The 21812-nt window shown below is 38.6% G+C and overlaps 1 protein-coding gene across 3 annotated transcripts in view; it reads left to right on the plus strand.

Annotated features, from left to right (window-relative positions):
* PRMT3 (protein arginine methyltransferase 3) overlaps window positions 1-21812 on the plus strand; it is a 56565-nt gene that overhangs the window by 19283 nt on the left and 15470 nt on the right. For 2 of the 3 annotated variants that reach the window (XM_002187322.6, XM_072929492.1), the window contains 3 exons: window positions 7569-7647; window positions 13151-13338; window positions 15342-15428. In XM_002187322.6, the coding sequence (XP_002187358.5) occupies window positions 7569-7647; window positions 13151-13338; window positions 15342-15428 (354 nt within the window). Of the gene's footprint in view, window positions 1-7568; window positions 7648-13150; window positions 13339-15341; window positions 15429-19977; window positions 20093-21812 lie in introns of those variants that run through there. The other variant, XM_072929491.1, reaches the window with a different exon arrangement.

The following is a 21812-nucleotide window of genomic DNA, read 5'->3' on the forward strand; positions in this document are numbered from 1 at the left end:
TCCTGACTGTGCAGGAAGGGGGATAAGGAGGGGAGGTGGTGCCTCTGGAAATCTGCAGATACTGGGAGAGCTTGAAAACAACATTGCTTTTCATTGCTGGGTTTCAGCATGACAGTAAAAACACTGACTCAAAAGTACAAAAGAAGTGTGATGGACAGCAGTGTTTAAATGAGCCATCTCCTGGAATCTGCTGGATTTCAGCTGTTGGCCTGTTACCTTTTTTGTGTGGTGGCTGGTAACTGTTACACACCCGTCCTTGCTGCCTGCCATTAATCCTAATAAAGAAATCTGTGTTGCAAAACCCACTGCCAGCCTGAGTGTCACAGTGACATAGGAATGCCTGTTCCCTATCAAAAATGTGCTGGGAAACATCTCTTTGAACTGTTTTTTTGTGAACTTCTGCTATTCAGTATCCTCCTATCATGGGCCTTCAAAAAAGCACTTCATAGCACAGGTTTTCTTCATGTTGCTTCCAGCTGCTGGGACTTAAAAATTCCCTTCTGCCTGAAATGTAAGATCAGGAATGAAAGCTTATATTCAGTGTTACTTGTTGGTTTTTTGGGTTTTTTTGTGTGGGATTTGTTTATTTTTTTAACAAATTGTGGCTGTTCTGTTATATGCAATGGCCTTTGGTGGGGAGGTCACGCACTCACTGTGGATCCATATGTATCTACCCGTTTTTCAGGGAAAGATGAAAATAAATTGGTTTGCCTATTTTATATATATATATATATATATATATTTGTTTAATATTACATATGTCAGTGAACTAGAAATCTGCAGTTTTTCCTCCACTGCTGCGATGTACATTATTTGAAGCATGAGCTTAATTTAGTGTTGAGGTCAATAGATTCAAGGATAGTTTAAGCCATTGGCTTAAACCAGTGATTTAAAAATAGCATGTTATGGTTGGCGATTTCTGACAGTATGGTGGCTTCACTAGAAATGTAATTATAGTTTTTTCAGAGAAACTTCGGATCAGCTGCCTAGTATATGCACCAAGATTAATATTCCCAAAATCAAATTTCTCCTTCTGAAGCCCAAGATTTGGTTTTAAAGGGAACCTGGACAGGTGAGCTGAAGTCATGTTGTAAATCAGTGCCTCTAAGATGAATTAAGGGATTTCAAGACTCAGCATTTGTAAGAAATGAAGTACTGAATGTTGGATATTTTTCCTTTGTGTGCTAATTTACCTTTTTTTATGTCAAAATTACATAGCCATGTGCACTTCAGTTAATTAGGTATTCTAAATATTTAGGAATGTTAGGATTTTTATAGGTTGCTGCATGACAGAGATAAAGAGGACAATGCTGTGGAAGTAAGATTGATAGCTGGACAGTGCACACAATGTTCCAACACTGTCCAGAAAAGAACATTGTTGTTTAATGCAGATGAAGATTCTTCTTTGTCTGGCTTTCTTGTGTGAATTTGCTTTTTCATTTCCTTCCTTACATGATACAATGTGAAATCAGTTCTTAATATGTGATCATGAGAGTGAAGAAGAATTCAGTATATGTCAGATTTCTTTGTGCAGAGAATCTGTATGGACTGGTAGGAAAATTATCATGTTTTTCTTTGTAACAAAAATATGAAAAGTTGCAGTTTCAGTTTAGAAAACAAACTGATTTTAGATTTCTTTAGTGAATGTCAAACCTTTGGTGGAGCCATAGCTTTGTTTTGTTTGGTACAGAATGCTGCTTAAGATCAGTACACTTTTTTTTTTTTGGTAGAGCTGTGTCTGGAACATCAGAAAATTAAAAACAAGTATGAGGCAAGAGAGAAGAAAAATACTGTGTTCTCCCAGGACTATTTGTAGATTAGGCTTTCTGAGAAAGCTGTCACATAAAGAAATGTCTTGTGAAAGGTTCAGCACTGCATTATGAGCATCTCAGTGTGATGGTTTCTGATGATCATATACGTAATTGCAGAAGCAACCTATGACTGCCACAGACTGCTTGCTCTTTTTCCCTCTCTTTCATTTATAAATTTGTTCCCTTAAATTATGGAAAAACCGGAGAAGCATCTTAAATATTACACAGTGGGCAGGGTGTGAGTGCATATGTGTCTATGTAGAAATTTGTATTGCAAATGCATACTTACCATCTTCCAAAATAATACTTTCCCAATTTAAATTCCTCTGGATATGTTTTTTCCATGTTGCAGGTTTAGAGGCTGAATGAAGAGCAGCTCTATCTGCAGTGGTTTTATTTAAGCCTGTGAAAGAAATTAGCAGTGAACTTGTTTGTAAGGTTCTGAGTTCAGCTTGTGGCATCTGAAGTTTGTGTGTTTGACAATGTCAGCATCAGACCAGGGCATTTCTGTGATTGTGGTCAGTTCAACCCAGTGTGTAAAATGCAGAGGAAGGCAGTGGGAGGTGTGAGATGTTCTCTTGTTGTCCAAAAGTCAGGTTGCTGAAGATTGAGGGCCCTTTGGACTTCCAGTGGCCCAGATAAAACTGTTCAGACTCTTACTCCAGAGACAGCTGGACACTGGTTCTAGCAAAACTTCAGTGAAGTCTGCAACCTGACACAAGGGACTTCATGTGTGCTGTGGGCCAGGAGCACAAGGGAGAGCAGATGGGCTGAAGGGCCACTTCACCATGTGAGTCATTGCCTTGAGAAAGAGTACAAGAATGGCCAGGTAATAGTCTGTGCTAATAACCAAACAAATTTTCTAAGGACAAAGTCTGTCAGTCCTTGAAGAAAGGTTTTTTTGGATGTAAGAATGGGTGGCTTTTATATTAAATACCACTGCTGACCTTTTTTTTATGGAGGTTTCCATGTCCAGGACTGTTTGATGGTTTGTATGGCTTATGATACATCATCCTGCCTGCCTGCCTAGAGTTCTGATATGTGAAACCTTTTAAAAACCTTAATTTGTGTAACTAAAGATTAGTATACTAGTACCAGGCTCTCATATTTTGCTACTTGTCTGCTTGTATCATAAGTCACCTACAGATAAATCCCTCACTTCTTATTCAGCGTGTAGACTTACATTTGTTCCTGGGCAGGAAAATGTGACCATACAAAAGTGACTTAATTATTGCTCCCATATTTAGGTAGGGTAATTGTAAACCTGCTTATTGAAAAGATGAGTGCAGAAAGAAACTAAATGTATGCAATTCTTTTCTAGAATGTTCTTGCACAGCTGCATCTGTGTGCAGATTTTTCTTGCCATCAGTATTTTTTTGCTTCCTTTCTCTAGCTAATACTATAAAGCTAAAGGTTGCTAGTTTTATTCACTTGAGAATAGCTGCATTTCTTGTTTGTAAAGGGGCTCTACTGAAAGACAATTACCTGAGATGGTTGTCTCAAATACAGTGTTAATGTACAGCATGTACTCATAAATTGTTTTTTTTTTATGCAGTACTTTATGGTACTGAATATGCAGCAGAGTTATACAAGATAAAACTGGGGAAGGGTTGGATTGTCAGATTAAAATACACTTAGGATACAACCCAGTACTTGTCTTTTAATCATGTCTTTGGTCAGGTAGCTAATACTTTCTTTTTTTCTTTTCCTTCTCTTTGTATTTCTTTCTAATTTTTTAAAAATAATGTTGAAGTTACACAAGGATGGGCTTTGAATGGAGGCATTCAAGATCTAGGGAAAAGAAAAGGAAGTCAGCATGTCTGAAACACTGGAAACCATCTTTTCTCTCCTTCCTCCTTTCCCTATTTCTGTGAGAGATACACAGTTATTTCCTTGCATGATTTTTTTTTTTTTTTGTCAACACTAGTAATAGGTATCACATTTCTGCTCTTCACATCTTCCCGTTTGGTGTTCTTATTTTTATTGGTGTAAGGAAACAACATAATGACAAAGTCAAGCTGTGATGCTGAAATTTGTGAGCTTGCTGTGTCAGTAATGAATTACTTCCTCTTTTTTTAAAATTGAAATGTAGATGAGAGATCAGCATGAAGGCAAACTTAGCATGTGGGAGATGGTGCTGCAGCAGACCATGCTGAAGTGTTTATGTGGACTGCTGCTTGTCATTTAAGTGTGCTGCAGGTTTGGAGGGAATTTTGTCAAATACAATATATTTTTTCATGTCATAGAGTGGGCCACATTAGTTTTGTGTATTTGTTAATACCAGGTTAAATTTTATGTTAGAGAACAGAATCTATTATCCAATCTGTGTTGCATACCTTCTGTAACTTGCTTTGCTGTGAAGGCCAGTGGAAATCTTACAGTTGAAATTTTCAGTTTAAGACAATAATGCAGTTTTTTTGTACCACTTTGGGTTAAAAAAGATGAAGTTGACTCTCTGGGTCAGTGATTTGATAGCTGTTTTTCATCTCATTAAATGTTCAGTATTGGGCCTTACTGAATCTGAGAACCAGACCAGGTTCAGTAATGCAATAGAAAATAATAAAATGCATCTTTGATATCAAGTGGAGGGGAAACACAATGCTTATTCAAGTAAACATTGCTTCCAAATTCTATCTTTACATGAGTTTTTTCAGCTGTACCAACAATTCTGCTAATTCTTGCAGTTGCAAACATGCTAATCCACTTTTTGATGCTTTTAAACAATTTAAGCTCTTTTTCGCTACAAAGATTACCATGTTAATCCTGAAACACTAAAGCTAAGAGAACTTGAATACTTATATTTTGATCAGTTGGTAAAATATTTTTATGTAGCTTCGCATTAAAATGAAAATGAATACAACAGTGCTGTAGTATATTTGCATAATGGGGAAAATTAACATTGCAGAATATTAAGGCATCAAAGATCTAGGAGCCTTTTATAATTGTGTTAGGACCACAGAATACAGATATAAAGGCTAGATAAGAAATATTCACATAGCAATATTCACATTCCTAATGGATTCAGTGGGTGTCTCTTTGGGCAGACATGAAGCAGGGTAGGTGTGTGCTTAAACAGTGTTACTCACAGTGCTGTGTATTTCTGTTCCTGTCCATATCTGTTTATATGGGGCTTTGTTGTTAGCCAGAGAACATTTTGTTTCAGCTTTGCAAATACAAAAAATAAGGAGTTTCTCTTCCTTCTGAGAAGGTAATGGCCAGCTTTTTAGTAGGAAACGTGTAATGGGACAACATATTCAGGTTGTCTTTAACAGAGGATGTCACCTTTTATGTGTCGTAGTTTAGCCACTATCAAGATTGTACTAATAATATGCAGCTCACAGATTTGTATCACAGAGATCTCTCTGCAGTGACTGATTTTGAGGATGTCACTATATGCTTAAGAAAAAATAAACCCTTGACCATTTCTGGGGGTGAAGCAAGAGTTCCCCACAGCATCCCAGGGAAAAATGTCAGATGTAATTCTCTTTCCAGAAGGCTCCCCTACAGGTGGGGCAGCAGGCTGTGAATTTGCATTCTAATTTACACTACAGATGATCACAGCACACTGAGCAAAATGTTTTGGTGTAAGTAGTAAATGACTTGATTTTGTACCATTGATGGTTTATGTATGTAACTTAGAGGAATGCTATAATAAATGGGGGGAGAGAGAACTGGGAGTGGGGGGAGAACTAGCAATGCCGGAGTGGAAAGGTCAGGGAAAGAATGGTGAGAATTTCTCTATATTTCTCCTGAGAGTGTTTTCCACTATACTCCTTGCACAGGTTGGCAGGTGTAGTTAGTGGGCACAAAGAAGGAACTGAAGAGCTAATCCATAAAGATGACACTTTGTGAATGACTGACTCTTGCTAGTGACTAGTCTTCAATATGTCCTAGAGGTTACCTTTAAAATACTTTGAAAACAACTAATTTTCAGTTAAAGGCATCTAAAAATACTTTTTGTGAGCTAAACATATTCTATTTTTAAGCCACAACCATATAAAAAATAAAGCTGTTGTTCCATTCTGTGCTTTTGAATTGCTGTGGGCATCAAATTATTCCTGCCTGATGCAACTGGAGCTCCAAGCCTTTTCAGCTGTTCAGCAAAGCTTACTAACAACCCCACTGCTCACAAAATAGTAGTCTTCCTTCTGGGACTTATTCTAAGGATGTACAGAAGTTGGGCAGCAAAATAGAAGAACAGGCAAGATTGGGAAGAAAAGTTTTCAGTGAAGCACTATTACCAGAAGAAACAGATTGAGAAAATGACATGGCCATTATTTTCATACTGTTCTTTTTGACTAGAAATATGTCGTGCTTCAAATTTTTGGGGTTTTCAGTTTTGGGGTTTGTTTTTTTTTTTTTTTCTGAAGGCTGCAGAAAATGGCATTTAAAAGCAATTCTAAAGTTTAGGCATTTTTTTTTTAAGATCATTGAGTGCAACCCAGCAGTTCGAAGTCCAGCACTAAACCAGGTCCCCAGGTATCACACTCATATGACTTTTAGATCCCTCCAGGGCTGCCCTGGGCAAGCCTGTTCCAGTGTTTGATAACCATTTCAGTGAAGAAATTTTTCCTTACATCCAATCTGAAACTTCCCTGCTGCAGCTTCCTAGCTTTTCTTTGGTAAATTACTGCTAACTGGGTGTGTAGGACTGCAGGTGCAAAGTCTGGACTTTGGTTGTCCATTTTGTTCTTGCCAACTAAATCAAGCCATGTGGCTAAGCTGTGTCTTAAGTAAAATGAAAATGAAAATTTCATTTAAGTAAATGAAAATTCAAATTTGTTGGTGTTTGTCTTGACTGATTTGGTGTTGTGAGGATGTAGACGAAATATGTTACTGTATTGAGTAATGATGGAGGACAGGGACGGTATAAAATCAGTATATCCATGGGAAAACAAAGGACTGTCTATCTCATAAATGTGCAGTTTGTTTAGAACTAGTTGAGAATGGGGATGTTCTCTATAAAATGCTAATTTTATTTGATACTTCTGTTGGAGTTTTTTAATATTTCAAATATTCAAATAAGGAATCTTTCCCTCTTTCAGCAAATTGAGATTTACAATAAACTAATAATAAAAAAAAAATAATAATAATAAAATTTCTAAACGCCAATAGCAGTATCCTATGCCATAAAACTAATTCAAACACAAAAAAGCCCTGTGCAAATCTAGTTATTACCATTTTTATCCTAGAGATTTTGCAAGTCTGAGTGCTGCTAAATGATGTGGAACACCCAGAGAACCATTGTTTGGTACATGATTTATTTCCACCTCTCTTAGTGAGCACTACCCAGGGTGATACAGGGCAACACGAGGTTGCAAATATGAAGAAGCAAAGATGCATTCCATTTGGCCTTTCTCTGACAATAGTTTTAGTGTTCCTTGCAGATCTGAAGAGGAAGGGCTTTTTTTATTTTTATTTTTCTTGGAACCTCACAGTTATTACTAAAAAATCAATACATGCAGCTTTTCACTTGCTTTGAGTTGAGTTCAATGTCGTTTGATGTTGTAGGACTCTTGTTGGGTAATTGTTGGTGTAGATGGTGTATTTATTTTCTCTGTGTGCTACATGCTTGCAGTTTGGGAAATTAAAGATGATACTTTATATAACAAGTTTTGAAGTGATAGTGCTGTTGAAAAACTCTCTGGGTGTACGGGCTTGTAATGTTCTTAAACTGTGTTGATAAAGCCTCTCTGTAGAATGACTAAGTATAAGAAACACAATGATCTCTCAATTACTTCCCTTTTCTGTAAACAGGGTTATTTCCTTCTCTTTGAGTCAATGCTGGATTCTGTCATCTATGCGAAGGACAAGTACCTGGCAGAGGGAGGCTCAGGTTGGTGCTCAGTTCTTTTAATAAATTTAGCTCTGGGGATAAGCTAAATGAACTCAGAGACTTAGAATACGCTACGCATGGATGAGAAAGTTGCCAGTCTCAGTGAAAAATGTTTCCATTAGTAGGACCTTCAAGGCATTAATTTACTGTATGGGCAATGGGAGAACATTAGATGGGGTACCAAGGTCTCAAACTAATGATGTTTTTAAGAATAGAGGGGGCTATTTATTCTTAAGTATAGACTAAATTTTTTCTCCCTGTTTCTTCCCATATATGTGGGCATTTGTTTTCCCCCCCTGAAATCCAAGTTTCTGCATAACTGAACAGAGGAAAATAAGTTTTATCCTGTGAGATGTGATGCTGTTTGAGTAAGCTGTTGTGGATTGGAGGCAAAGTGGATAGGGTGTTTTACTGGGGGAGGGAAGTTTTGTGGGGAGGACATAGTGTCAAACATATGAAATAACAAATACTTTGTTTCAGTTCAGCATATTTGTTCTGGTGTTAATATGCTCTTTATTTTTATTGCTTGAGGGTGGGGTTGTGACAAAACAAAAGTGTTTGCTTTGGAGTTCTTTTACCCATTTAAGTAGCTTAGATAATGTCATCTTAAGCAGAGTTTAAATGCCTGTAAGTATTTATTTCCATGTGATAGAGTTTTGTGCATGAGTTCTGCATGTGCTTAATTCCTTTGACAGTATTGTATTTCATATTGACCTTTACAATTGTAGTCATCAGTCTGGGCTTTTTTTCCTCTTTTGTGCTAACCATGCACACAGTTTCACTACACTGACCTAATGATTGGATTAATGACTGTGTCACTGTGCTTGCTGCAGTGCTTCCCTCTGGTTGCAGTGAGCTTTTGTACACTGCTGAGTGCCGCAGGAAGAACGGGGTTTGTGCAGTTGTTCACAAAGCTGAATATACAAGCAAGAGATGTCTCAGAATATTTAGTAGCCACTTGAACAGTGTGACAGAATAAGAGTCCTTTTGTTTTCAGTAATGTAGAATAGTCCAGCTACATCAGGAATATAGGTGTGTACTCCGTGCAGATATATGCTGATAATTTTACACTGGAATACAATTAAATCCAGAGACATTCCCTAAAATCGTAAGGAAACATTTTATGTTTAGTTACTACTTCCAAAGCCTTCTGAAAAGGGCCAGAAATTTCTGACCTGTGTTTAAACTGTATTGTTGGTAGGTTTGCTCTTGGTTTGTAACTCCTAGAGATTCCTTTGAGAGATGGGGTGTCCTGGTTCTGCAGTACACTCATCCTTTGGGGTCTGACAATGGTCTTGGGCCCTTCTTTGATTCTCGACAAAGCACACAGGGTTGTATAGGCGCAAATGGGATTTTCAGTTCTGTCAGCAGTTTCATTAAGGTGCTTGCAGCTACTGTTCCTCTGCCAGCTTGTCCAGCAGGTGAGAGGTTGTGCCCTGGGTCCATGAGAAGGCTGCTCAGCAGCACAGACTCTTCTGCAGCGCAGCTGAATTGCCCATCCAAATCCAGATGAGCCAGAACTAAGAGTTCACTCTGAGGTGAAGCCTTACCAGAGAAACTCCTGAATCTGCTTAATTATGTCTAAAGGCGCTTGGTACTATTGAGCCCAAGATCATTATTACAGAGAATGTTTGAAAGCTGAAAAAAGCAATAGCAGCAGCTGCAGTTTGACCAGATCTTTCAGTGACTGAGCCAGGAATAGAATCCAAATTTCCAGATACGTGTTCAGTCAGTCATATCGTCATTACTTCAGTTCAGCCTATTGGCATGCTGGGGTGGATTGTGCCAAACTGTCTAGGATAATGTGTACAGTATAGAAGAGCTTTGTTTGGGAACATAACATTTTTGCTGCCCAGGGCCCATCTGTTTGTTCTTTAGAACTGTTGCTCAAGTATAGATTTTTTTCACGCACTTGAGTCCAGTTCACATTATCAAGGGGTGACAAAGGTAAGGAATGTGTCATTCAAAACATAATACATCCAAAACATAATGCTCCTTCACATCCAAATGATGATGGCATTCACGTGGAGTTATTGCTGTGTGTCTGGAGGATTGCTGTCTTCCCCTTCAGCATCCTGAAGTTTGTGAGGCATTGCTGAGGGCTGAAGGATTTCCCATCATGTTCTCCCCACCACGTGAGCTGTTGTGGTGACGGATGGCTCGTGGGCGCCGAGTCGAGAAGGACACAGATGGTCAAAGTGATGAATCCAGGAGAGCTCGGAGGAGTGGGTGCTCTTGTCCAATCAGCATTTTGCACATTTCACCTGTGAGAAGCAATAATTACTGAATTATAGGCTTAATGGGAAAAAAAATGACAAGTCTGTCAGGATTGCACAGGAAAGTGTTACAGAAAGAGCAGAGGATTTCCAGAGAAATCAAGGGTAATGGGGAAATGGCAAATGCAGGTTTCTGCAGGTGCTTTTAAATATGCACAAAACTCCAGTGTTTAGATGATTCAGATAGCATTGCTTACATTTTCAGTCAAATCCCAGTACAGTGTGTAGGACATGGGTGGGTCTGTAAATTAATGAATCTCTGTAGTCTTCTGCCTAAGCCCTGCTGGTGGAACACAGATTCCTTTTTGTGCAGTCTGAATAGACATTGGCTACTTTTGCTGCTATTAATAGTGAAAATGCAGACTAAATTGGAGCATTTTGTGTTTACATTTTCCCTTGTTCTTAAGCACATTGTATAATCAATCATGAGTTCCAATGCTGATTTAAGGATTTGCTGTGAGAACAAAGATTTAATAAAAATTGATTATGATCCAGTTCAAATATTTTTTGCTTGATAGAAGTGATTAAATTTCTCTTTGGTTTACAGAATGTTCTAGAAATTTGCGCTAGTCAGAGGAAGGAAGTTTGTAAAGTATTGTTGTGGGTTTAATTTTTGTTTCCAGTGGCACTGCAATGCTCCCGGTGTGTTCTGTAACCAAGGACTGATTTTTCATCTCTCTTCTAACCATACCATTGCATCCTATGAAACCCATTCCCCTAAGAAATAATCCCTTAAAGGCTCTTATCCCTTGCTTTTGTTGTTTGTGTCACACTGTCTTTTAAGTTTTGGACCACCAGTGGTTGCTGTTGAAGGTGTGAATGCTGTGAGGCAAAGCCAAGTGTTGTACATGCACACTGTTAAACAGCCGTGGGAATGTCAGAGTCCAGCACATCCCTCTGGCCGCTCTGGCTGTCTTGAGACCCTGGCAGGGGGCTTGGACACCCTGGCATGAAGTCAAAACCAGCTGTGGCTTCAATTTTAGCCTGTGGAAAAAAGCTGCCAACTTTGTATGAGGAATTACAAGTCACAAGGGTTTTAGTAGTGTGCTACTTGAATTAACACAGGGTGGAAAAGTAGAATTTTGGGATTTTTAGAATGGGGTTCAAGGGGGTACAAGATGGAGGAATTTGGGTGTGTCCTGGCCTTCTTCTCCTTTGTCTTGTCCTCTGTGTCTGGGTGTGATGGTGACACTTTTCTGTTGGTTTAAGGTAGAGATTCACAGTCTAACATGGGTGATGGGAATTGGAAATAAATTGCAAACATAGACATGTTGTTTTGAGTATATAAGGTGGGAGCCACCCGAAGCTCGGGCAGAATGCTACGGCCTCCTTGCTAGCCAGAGCTGGGCAGGTCAGAGAACGTTTAGATAAGAAGAGATAAACAACCTTGAAAAGCACAATCAGAAGCATTCCAGGCTCCTTCTTTGGCTGCGTCGGGCTAGGGAAGCAAAGACTCTTTAGGATCTCGGGGTCACCCTGACCCTCGGAACCCCGAGGTAATCGGCGTGGGAAAGCTTGCAGAAACAGTCTTCACTCAGTGATGGCTCCAGAAACTACCTGCAGATACTCCCACTACCACACATGGTGATTTGTGCTTGTGTGACAGCTGTCAGGTGTGCTGGAACCAAGAGATCAGTTTTGGACAGGACAGATCAACCATCTTCCTGTTAGGATTCTTATCAAACTGTCTTTGTACGGCTGAGTGAGTTGTAGGCTGTTCCTGGAGACACCTTCTGCTCAGATTTCCTCAGCTGCAAAGGAGGGGTGATGATAGTTTAACAATGGGATTCCAATTTCAGCTTGCTGATATGTATTTATTCTGCTTTAAATAGTCAGCAAGTGAGAAAAATGTCAGTGTCAGTACCTCAGTGTCTTCATAGAACAACAAAAAACTTTAGAGAAGGTTATTCTTTACAATCACTATTTATAAGACTATTTCCTTTGGCCTAAAACTGTTCTTACTATATGAAAGGTCTAATTTCAATTTGCTGCCTGTATCTTCAGAGTTTTGCAAGGTGGAAAATACTGCTTTTCTGACCTACCATGCTATACCAATGATTTTTTCATTTTGATAAACTATAATTTCAAGCAGAGCTGAAGACAAAATTAATTTTACAGTTCACCAGATTCTGGGGAGGAAAAGAGAAACTTGGCTTCAGTTGTATTAACACTGCCCATTTCATGTATTAATATAAAATAAAATTAAATAGGGTGTTTTAGTTGACATTTCTTTCTGAAATCAGGTCAGGAATTCAATGTATATGACTTTAGAGGCTTTAAAACTCTGAAGAACAAAGCATGGTAATTTCTTTGTGAAAAGAAACCTAGCTAAATATAAATTTGACTTCTTTAACTATTTGTTAGGGTTATAGGCAGCCATGTACATAGCAGCTGTTCTTTGTGGGTTTTCCAGTCAGGTGAGATTACCAAGTGATTGACTGACTTTGTTGGCAGCTGTTAAAAAGGCAAAGGCAAATGTCAGTCTTCCACTACTATTTGTAAAAGCTGTAAATAGTTACTTGTTCTGAAGATGTTTTTGGAAGAAGGAAAAGCACAAATGTGAAAATAGTGTAAAATGATAGCTTTATCCTGAAAGTGGAAGGGAGGGAATCCATGAGGTTCTCTTCTGTCTGTTGGGACACTTCCAACTCTTCAGCTTCAGACAGAAAAGTGTTTTTTTTTCAGTACCTAGAAATAATTTTTTAGGTTGTAAGGTAAGAATCAACCAGAACTGATAGCAAATAGGAATAAAAATCTTGAGTCAGAATATATGTTTTTTTCTGAAAATAAGTTCTTTACACAGAGATTTCCTGTTATTACAAAGCCTTTGCTTGAATTTCTGTTTGGGTGTCTATGTCTACTGTTATAGAATATATTTTAGGTTAGTCTCTGCATAGAAGTCAGAACCCAGAATAGGCTGTTCCAAATTATTTTCTTCAGACATCAACTTTCCAATAATTACCTGGTATTGGGATTCAAGTACAAAGATATTTTGTTATGAATAGGAAATACCAGACTAGTGTGTGACAATTCAATTTTTGTGTGTAGTCTCTTCTGTGGACAAATGGGATTCTAGAAAGCAAAGTAGCAAAAAAAGTGCCTTGTCCAAGAGCTAAGAAAAGTTCTTTTTTTATTCTTTTGAGATGTTACCGCTTTTAGACAAAGGAGTAAAAAAGTCCTCCATGTGTGTAAAATAAAATTTCACTACTCTGTTTCTGTTGTTACAGTTTATCCTGACTTGTGCACCATCAGTCTGGTAGCTGTTGGGGATATGAACAAACATGTGGACAAGCTGCTTTTCTGGGAAGATGTGTATGGCTTTGACATGTCTTGTATGAAGAAAGCTGTCATTCCAGAGGCTGTTGTGGAGGTGCTGGATCCAAACACACTGATATCCACAGCCAGTGTCATTAAGGTACCATATTACTTAATGCTGAGGAGGCTGATGAGAATTTGTCTTGGTTTATGGAGGAGGGGCAAAAATTCTCATGGCACACACATACTTTGGCATCTTCAAAATTTTCAAAGTGCAGTAAGGTTCTTGCTGCTAAAACTGGAAGGTTTATATTAATTGCTATTTTACCAACTTTGAGCTTTTAGCAAGGTGATTTCCCCATATTTAGACTGTTCTGTTCTGTGATTTCTTCTATCCAAAGCCAAATTTACTTTGGCAATGCTCTACTGGTTACAGTACATGCATATCCCTTTCTAATCCATGCTGTCATGAGCACTATCCAGCTCAGATGGCTTATCAAATTTTGTCATCATGCAGCATGTAGCATCAGTGTTGTGCTGAATGGCTTTATATTCATTTGTTCTCATTTAGCAGTCATGATTTTTAAAATAACTTAAAATCAATTCATGTGCTTGTTTGCTGGAGTTACAGTACATAGTGAAATTAATGAGTGGAACAGTGGCATTATAGGTAAATTGTTTTAATCAATAGCTATTCCACAGAACAAATGGATTATATTTTGTAGGGAAAGTTTAAAAATGTTCCCATTCATCATTATGATTATTACAAAAGGTACTTTGGTGTGTTTGCTGACATCATATGCTGTTTGTTCTGTATAGTTAGTAGTGTAACTTTTAAGGGAGCAAAACATTCCCTAAAGAAAGACAAGGCAGCATGAAAATCATGAAGATCATCCAGTTCCAGCTCCCTGCTGTGGGCAGGGACACCTTCCACTATCCCAGGTTGCTCAGACCTCCCTCCAAGCTGGCCTTGAACAATTCCAGGGATGGGGCAGCCACAGCTTCCCTGGACAGACTGTGCCAGGGCCTCACCACCCTACAGTAAAGAATTTCTTCCTAATACCAAAACTAAATCTAACTTTTTATTTTGAATCCGTTCCCCCTTGCCACTCCGTGCTCTTTGAAAAAGTCTCTCTTCATCTTTCTTGCAGGTTCCCTTCAGTTGCTGGAAGGCCACAGTTAGGTCACCCCAAAGCCTTCTCTTTTCCAGGCTGACCAATTCCAATTCTCTCAGCCCTTCCTGACAGGAGAGGTGCTGCATTACCTTGGTGGCCTCCTCTGGACTCACTCCAACAGCTCCATGTCCCTCCTGTGCTGGGACCCCAGAGCTGGATGCAGAAATCCTGCAGAGAGGAGGGAAGAATAACCCATGTATCCACAGAAGCTGGGGACCTCCTGGCTGGAAAGCAGCTTTGCAGAGATGAACTGGGGGTTCTGGTTGACACCAAGTTGACCATGAGCCAGTTCAACACACCCTTGTGGCAGAGGCAGCTAGCACCCTCCTGGCTGCATTAGGAAGAAGACTTATCACCAGCAGCTCAAGAGATGCACCTTCTCTTGCACCCCAGGGAGTTGGCTGTACACCAGGGAGGTGAATTCTGGAGTGCCCTGTCCAATCTCAGGTTCCCCAGGGCAGGAGTGAGATGGCTGTACTGGAGTGAGTCCAGCAAAAGACTGCAAAGGGGATTCCCTAAAGGTCTTTTTCAACCTCATTTATTCTGAGACGGATACAAAGCCAGTCTGGCAAATCAAAATCCCCTGGTTTTATCCCACACCCTTTTGATGGTGTAGTTTACCATGTGACTACATGAACAAGGGGTAAAACAGGTCAAGATGCCTGTGAAAGATGCTCACTCTCAACAAGGGGCAGCTGCCATCAAGAAGCAACTTTCCTGAACAGAATGAGCCTCTATGTGTAGTTCCATACCAGTACTAGTCAAAGTGTCTGTTTATTTGGGCATGTGAGGGAGAGGAGTTTCAGGTGTTTTGTCACATGGCGTTAGGTAGTTTTTTTGTCTCTTCCCATTTTTTGGGAAGCTGAAACAGTATTGCCTTATAAAAGTTGTCTCATAATGAGAACAACTGAACAACCTTCGTCTAAAGGGAGATCTTAATTGACATTCCTCACCATTACTGACAGAATTTTATTACCCTTTTTGACAGCATATCGACTGCAATACTGCATCCACTCCAGACTTGGAATTCTCTTCAGATTTCACCCTGAGCATTACAATGAGCACACAGTGTACAGTAAGACAATTTCATTTTCTTCATACATGGTCGGTATTGCATTGGAGTAAGAGACAATCCATTAATTATCCTTCATTTATGCCTTGAAACATTCTTTTCTGCAGTACAGAGGTGTCAGATGAGCTCTTTCTATAACGAGAGATGGATGTAAAACTCCAGTAATGGTGTTATGGGGTAATGCAGGCAGGTGAGGAAAGGTAAGGGTAAGGAGCCTTATCACTGGGATATTTCTGTTTTATTCTCTAGCCCATTTTCTGAAATACAACAAAGTCTGGTGTTAGCTTGCCTAAGTAATGCATTGAGCTTTCAAACACTACATAAGCAAAGGCAGGATGGCCTAATTTTTACAGTAATGTCAGTAATTTGCTTTTATATGCAATACAAATTCTAAGTGCTCTCTAACAATTTGTTAAAATACCATCATCAAATTTGACAAAAGAGCATTACGCTCTGAAATCAGTAATAAAAACTGAAAATTTTGCCCTCTGGAGTATTGTGAAACTTCTGGGAGTTTCATGCTTAAATCACATCACAAAATCAAGTGTAAAGGGATAATTTTTTGCTTACTTCTGATATATTGATGTAATTCTCCTACAGCTGGTTTATTGGGATTTTGCATGAGTATGCAAAGAAGAGCTGCATGCTTCCTCTGGACACAAAGAATATGTTTCTGTATGATATAAACTGCTTAGGGTGATGACAAAATCTTGCACGTCTGCATCAGGCAATGTAATTCCTGGTTTGGATGTTAGGTCATGCTGCTGCATTTGCCAACATTTTTGCGGAGTAGCAGTCTGCATAAGAATTTGTTGGTGTCAAAAAGTAAAATTTTTCCATGTATATAGTTGAAATCATTATAATTTTTAATTAGTAGGTGTGTAAAATACTTCATATTTACTTGTCATTTAGTCAGTTCATCACCAAATTAGGTGAATACACAGTAACATTTTTGGGTTTATTAAATAGAAGTCTGTGTATACAAATGGAACCCCTCCTGTTTCAAGGTATCATAGGATAAATCTAGTTCAGGGCAGAGTCAGGTTTGATTTGAGATCAAGCTCCACTGCAGCCCTGGTTTAATTTTCTTAATTTGGCCACATTTGAATAACTGATTAAACAGGAATCTTTAAGAAATTTTGGTCATCTTTCTGATGTTTGGGTAAAATAAAATAGCTTATTTTATAAACATTGTTTTCCCCAGCACTAAGCTCTTAAAAAAACTTCATTTCTGTTCTGTGATTCTGTGGCATCTTTGGCATATAAATCAAGATGTATGCCTGAAATTTGTGACTTCCAAGAAGAAGGGGAGAGAAGTGGGACAAGAGCAGTGTTTCTGAAATTTTGCAGCGAATGCAGGTTCTAAAAAATGATCAGAATGCTGTAAAGTATTTTGCACTTCATCATTTCAGTTTATTGACACTTCGAGTGAAATTTCCACAGTTTCTATGATGGATTGTAGAAGTTTAGTTGAAGGTTGACAGTTCATCCATCATATCATGCTGCCTAACCTTGCAGTAAATGAACAATAAAAGTCCATTATTTATGTTGAAATTTTCGAGGAGATGCTTTAAGATTGCAATTTGTCCTTTGAAAATAATATTTTATGTATTTCTTGTTTGCATATGTTTTGTTGTTCTACTGGCTTTTCATTTTCTGCACAAAAAGAGAAAGCTGCCTACATTTCCCAAAATTCTAGGGTTTGATATTTGTATCTTAAGATTTTTCAGGTTTTTTTTCAAATATGAACCTTTTTAAATATCTTTGCTTTATTTACAAAAAATACTCCACAAAAACAGCAAATTGGAAATCCATCTTTATATGCTTGCATTTCATTTCAAAGCAGCTTTTCCTCAGCCATGGAAGTGTGGAAGCAGATTTGGTTGTCTTATTCCTGATGTTGCCATCAACATTGCTGATAGCACAGCAGTGTTACCATCAGAACTAGGACTGTCTGTTGATTAATCTGTCCTTAGAAGCCAGGTGACTGAAAAATGTAGGGGCACATAGTTCTGTTACTTGTTCTAGGGATCCTCTTGCAGAGCAGCTCATGGTTTGCACTGTCCCTGGCTGCTGGAGCTCTCTTTAGGTTGAGGGTGGCTTTGTGTGGTGGAAAAATTTTTCTTTTAACTTGTGTTTTTAAAGAAAGGCTTAGTAGACTTTTGTTGTTTGGTTTTATGGTTGTTTATTGTAAGTTATCTAAAAGATTGTCCTTTTGGGCTGCTGTGGTTTGCTTAGCAGCTTAGGTAAAGGCACACATACCTTTAGTCATCTTTTTTGTTTTTTGGGGTTTTTTTCTCTCTCCCCGCCCAGGGTTGTTGCTATCTTTTATATGGTACATTATGTGTTAAATGTTTATAGGTTTGTTTTTTTTTAATGTTTATTACTTATATTAAATGGTGCTTTTCCATTTTAAACTAATTTGTGAGTGTTCACATTACTAAGAACATGGAGGTAAGGAAGAAGAAAGGGAGGTAAGGAAGAAGAAAGAGGGAGGACAGAATAGGCCTAAATCTCTCTATCTTAAAACTTTTGACCTCTATGTACAAAATCAAAACTCCCCTGTATAGGACTTAACCCCCCCCCTGTACAGTACTTTAAAATTCTTCCTTTTACTTTGTGACTATTTTTACTATAATATTTAAACTTTTGTGACTTCTTGTTCTTTTTGTAAGGTTGGTAAATCATTCCATAGCTCAAATCTAAAATCACAGCTGTTTCCAGCTGCCTGCCAGGGTCTCAAATGCTTCTGACCTGGGCCCGGAGCATCCAAAAATGTTTGAGGGACATTTTGAGTTCCGACATCTGGTGCTGTGGATGGGTTTCTGTGCTCCCTCCCAGGGCACTGTGTGCATGCAGAGCAGTGTGAGGCAGACATTCCTGCACTCAAGTGTGTGGGCAGCATGGAGTGCACGGCTGCTGTTGCTGAACTTGGTTTTGCAGAAGCTTTGCACTGATGGGAAGTAATTTAGCAAGTAGGTAGAGAAAAGGGCTGTGGGCACTTCTGGTTGGAGTGTGCAACATAATGGTTGAAGAGCTAAACTCTCAGCTGGCATCTCTAGAAGTAACAGCCTTATCAGGGTCTGCTGCTTCCTCCCATCAGCCTTATCAGGGTCTGCTGCTTCCTCCCATCAGCCTGTTTGTCTGTCTTTGCTAACAGGACAGGTTGCTGGAAAAGCTGACAGGAGTCAGAACCATAATTGCAGTTTTTTAGCAACTCATTACCACGCTTGCTTTGGTCATGGCTTGGAACACCCTCAGGCAGGAGAGGCTGCACTTCATGGTTCTGTGGCAAAACCTGGATTGGAAAGGGGTCCTAAAGCTCACCTAGTTCCAACCCCCTGCCATGCCCAAGGGGTCCCATCCCTTGGATCAGGTTGCTCCAAGCACCACCCAGCCTGGCCTTGAACACTTGCAGAGGTGGGGCATCCCCAGCTCCTCTGGGGAACCTGAGCTAGGGCCTCACTATCACCGCAGTAAGAATTTCTTCTGATACCAACTCTAAATCTCTCCTCTTTTAGTTTGAACCATTCCCCCGTGCCCTGTCACTATCTGCCCATGTCAAACAATGTTACATTCCTCTAAAATCTGTCCTTAGTTCTTCCTCAACTGTGTTCTGGGTTTGGATAAATGTACTAAGGACATGAATGCCCAACCATCGTAATGAGCTTGTGTAAAATAGAAAAGGCTATGCAGTTCATAAAACTAAAAGCATAGCATTGACACATCTGATTTTTTTGTCCTTCCACCTATTTGAAACTACTCTCATACTTCTTTGTGACCAAAAAAAAAAAACCCTAGCAGAGTCATGCTCATAAGAGACGAGTCTCATGTCTTACTGTAGGTGCATCTTGAGTGTATTGCAGATGCTCCTGTAATACATTGAATCATAGCCTTAAAAAATAAAGGCTCTAATTTTTTTTTTATTTCCAGATGTCCAAGAAATTAAATAAGACTTCCCAAAAAAAATCTAATACACATAAGAAATAAAAAATGATTGAGCAAAGAGAAACATTTTTAATGTGATCTTTTATGTGCTGGTTAGTCTTTTAGAAGTTCTGAGACAGGGTGGTGGGGTAGTTAATGTTTTTTTCTGAGAATGTATTGCTTCTGTTAATTTTTTCTTCATTCCTTGCATGCTTTGCCACAAAGAAGCGTTTTCTAGCATTAATTTTATATATAATTATTTTAGCTTAAAAAGATTGCAGATTTTCAAAGTGTGAAACGGTTGCATGGAATCATTATATGAAATTGTTCCAAAGTACTTCTATTGCAAGTTGGCTTGATTTCGGTCCTACAAAGATAATAGCAAAAACAAACAAAAAAAAAATCAATTAGCCTGCAGAAGTGCATTTTCCTAATAAAGAGCTAGAGTTTGTCACTGTTGATTTTAGTGAGACATCTGGCTAATATCAGTTAGTAGATGCTGCTAGAAAAATACTCCATTAATTGTATTGTAAGTTGATCACTGTGTGAGCTTTTGAGATAAAATATAATGGTGATTACCCTCAGTATATAAATCAATTGACAAACTTTCCTTTTTGTTTGCAAGCATTTCCCCTGTGAGTCCATCAAGGTTGATCTTTCCTAGCTGAATAACAATATCCCCTGAGAGGAAAATGGCAGTATCTCTTCATTGCTCCCAGGAGATTTTGTCAAAGAGCAGGGTATGTGTATAAAAAGTGGGAGGGAGGAAGGGGGTGAAAGAAAGATAATGAACTAGAGAACGTGACTGATGTATTAAAACCTTCAGGAGGAAAAAGGAAGTTGAGTTGACTAGAGCAAATAATTCTGACTAAGGGAAAAAAAAATCTTTGCTTGTTAAAATTTTCTTAATGTTCGGCAGTTTCATTTCTTAATATCAGGTCGTCCACTTGGGAGCCAGCAAGAAGTATTACCATATGAATCTTTGTTCCAACCTTAGGTGAGAAACTAAATTTTTTAAGCGAGAAGTTGGAAATCTGATTTGGGTACCACAGTTAAATCCACCTTGAATGCTTGATTTCTGAGTAAAGGAAATACTGCTCTACCATGTTACAAAGCAGGTTTTATCCTTATCTGTTTACTTATCTGTAGCCTCCTCTGCAGTGATGTCCAGATTATTAATCTTTAAACCACAAAATTGCTGGGTTTTAATTGCCAGGGGTTTCTTTGCCCTGTGATAAAAACGCAGCAACTCTGCTGCATGGTTGACAAACATTCCATCTCCATGCTTGGATAAACTCCATCAAAAGCACATTATCTCCCACTTCTGTGGCCAGCTGTCTAATTGTATTTGTTGTAGCCACTCACTGTTGGAACACGATACTACTGAAGAGCAAGAATGATAAATTACTCACTGTAGGTGATAGTGATGATGATAATTTTTAATTTCCTTGTTCCTGAGTGAATTGGTAAGGCTGCCTTTGAGTTCTCATCAGGAAAGGAGCAGTCTCATTTGTTTTGTCCTGTTAAAATGCTGCATGTACAGACAGCCATTTTCTTTAGGAAAAAGTCTTAGTATTCAGATGTATTTGAATTAAAATTTAGACTTTTCTTTGCATTTCAGCTAAAGGCTCTGAGTGGAAGAGTGTAAATAACGTGTACTCATTTGTTGTATGTTAAAGCTGTTTGTGGTTTTATTATATTTGGTACATGTTACATGAATAAATGAGGAGAAAAATAGTCTTGAAATCATTTAGCTGGAGGGGAAGAAAAACAGTTTGAAGACAAGTGACTCTTACTAGGAGGACCTGCTGAAATTACAGTTTTTTCATATGTTTGCATGGACACCTTAGGAACCCTCAGTAATGAATGAAGACCTTAAGCTACATGAACTCTTCATCAAAATGTGGGGTTGACAAAATTGGGTAGGAGTTTGTGGCTCCTATTTTAATTTCAGGAGTATTTTATTCTTAATTGAGTGAACTCTTTGTTGACCTTTATAGGATGTTGCTCTGCAGTCTCAGTAATGTATATCTGTTAATGTATATCTAATCCTTAATGTGCCCTTCATTCCTTATTTGGCCACCTTAGTTCCCTGGGTAAATATATTGGCTTTGTTTTGGGGTTGGAGTTTTTGTCCTCATAGCTTGCCTTTTCTCCTGGCAAGTTATTTGAGAACAGGAAGAATAATATTTTGGTAGCGTTTCCTAATATTTACTGTCCTTTGAGGCTTGAACATGTGTCAGGCTGGAGTTGTAATTATTTATTACCAGTTTAGAAGTAATTTTTTTTGTTTTCCTCTTTCTTGGTATTCAGGAGACTGGCACTTGAAAGATTTTTCCAAAGAAGGTTTAAATTCTTACTGATTAGTTGTAGGTGAAGTTGTAAATGAGCTGTCAAAGGTGTCGCAAAAAGATGAGAGAAATTGCAGTAGGAGAAATAACAGCTGTCATTTTGCTTAAA

Source organism: Taeniopygia guttata, chromosome 5, assembly GCF_048771995.1.
Source record: "Taeniopygia guttata chromosome 5, bTaeGut7.mat, whole genome shotgun sequence".
In the NCBI taxonomy this organism is placed as follows: Eukaryota; Metazoa; Chordata; class Aves; order Passeriformes; family Estrildidae; genus Taeniopygia; species Taeniopygia guttata.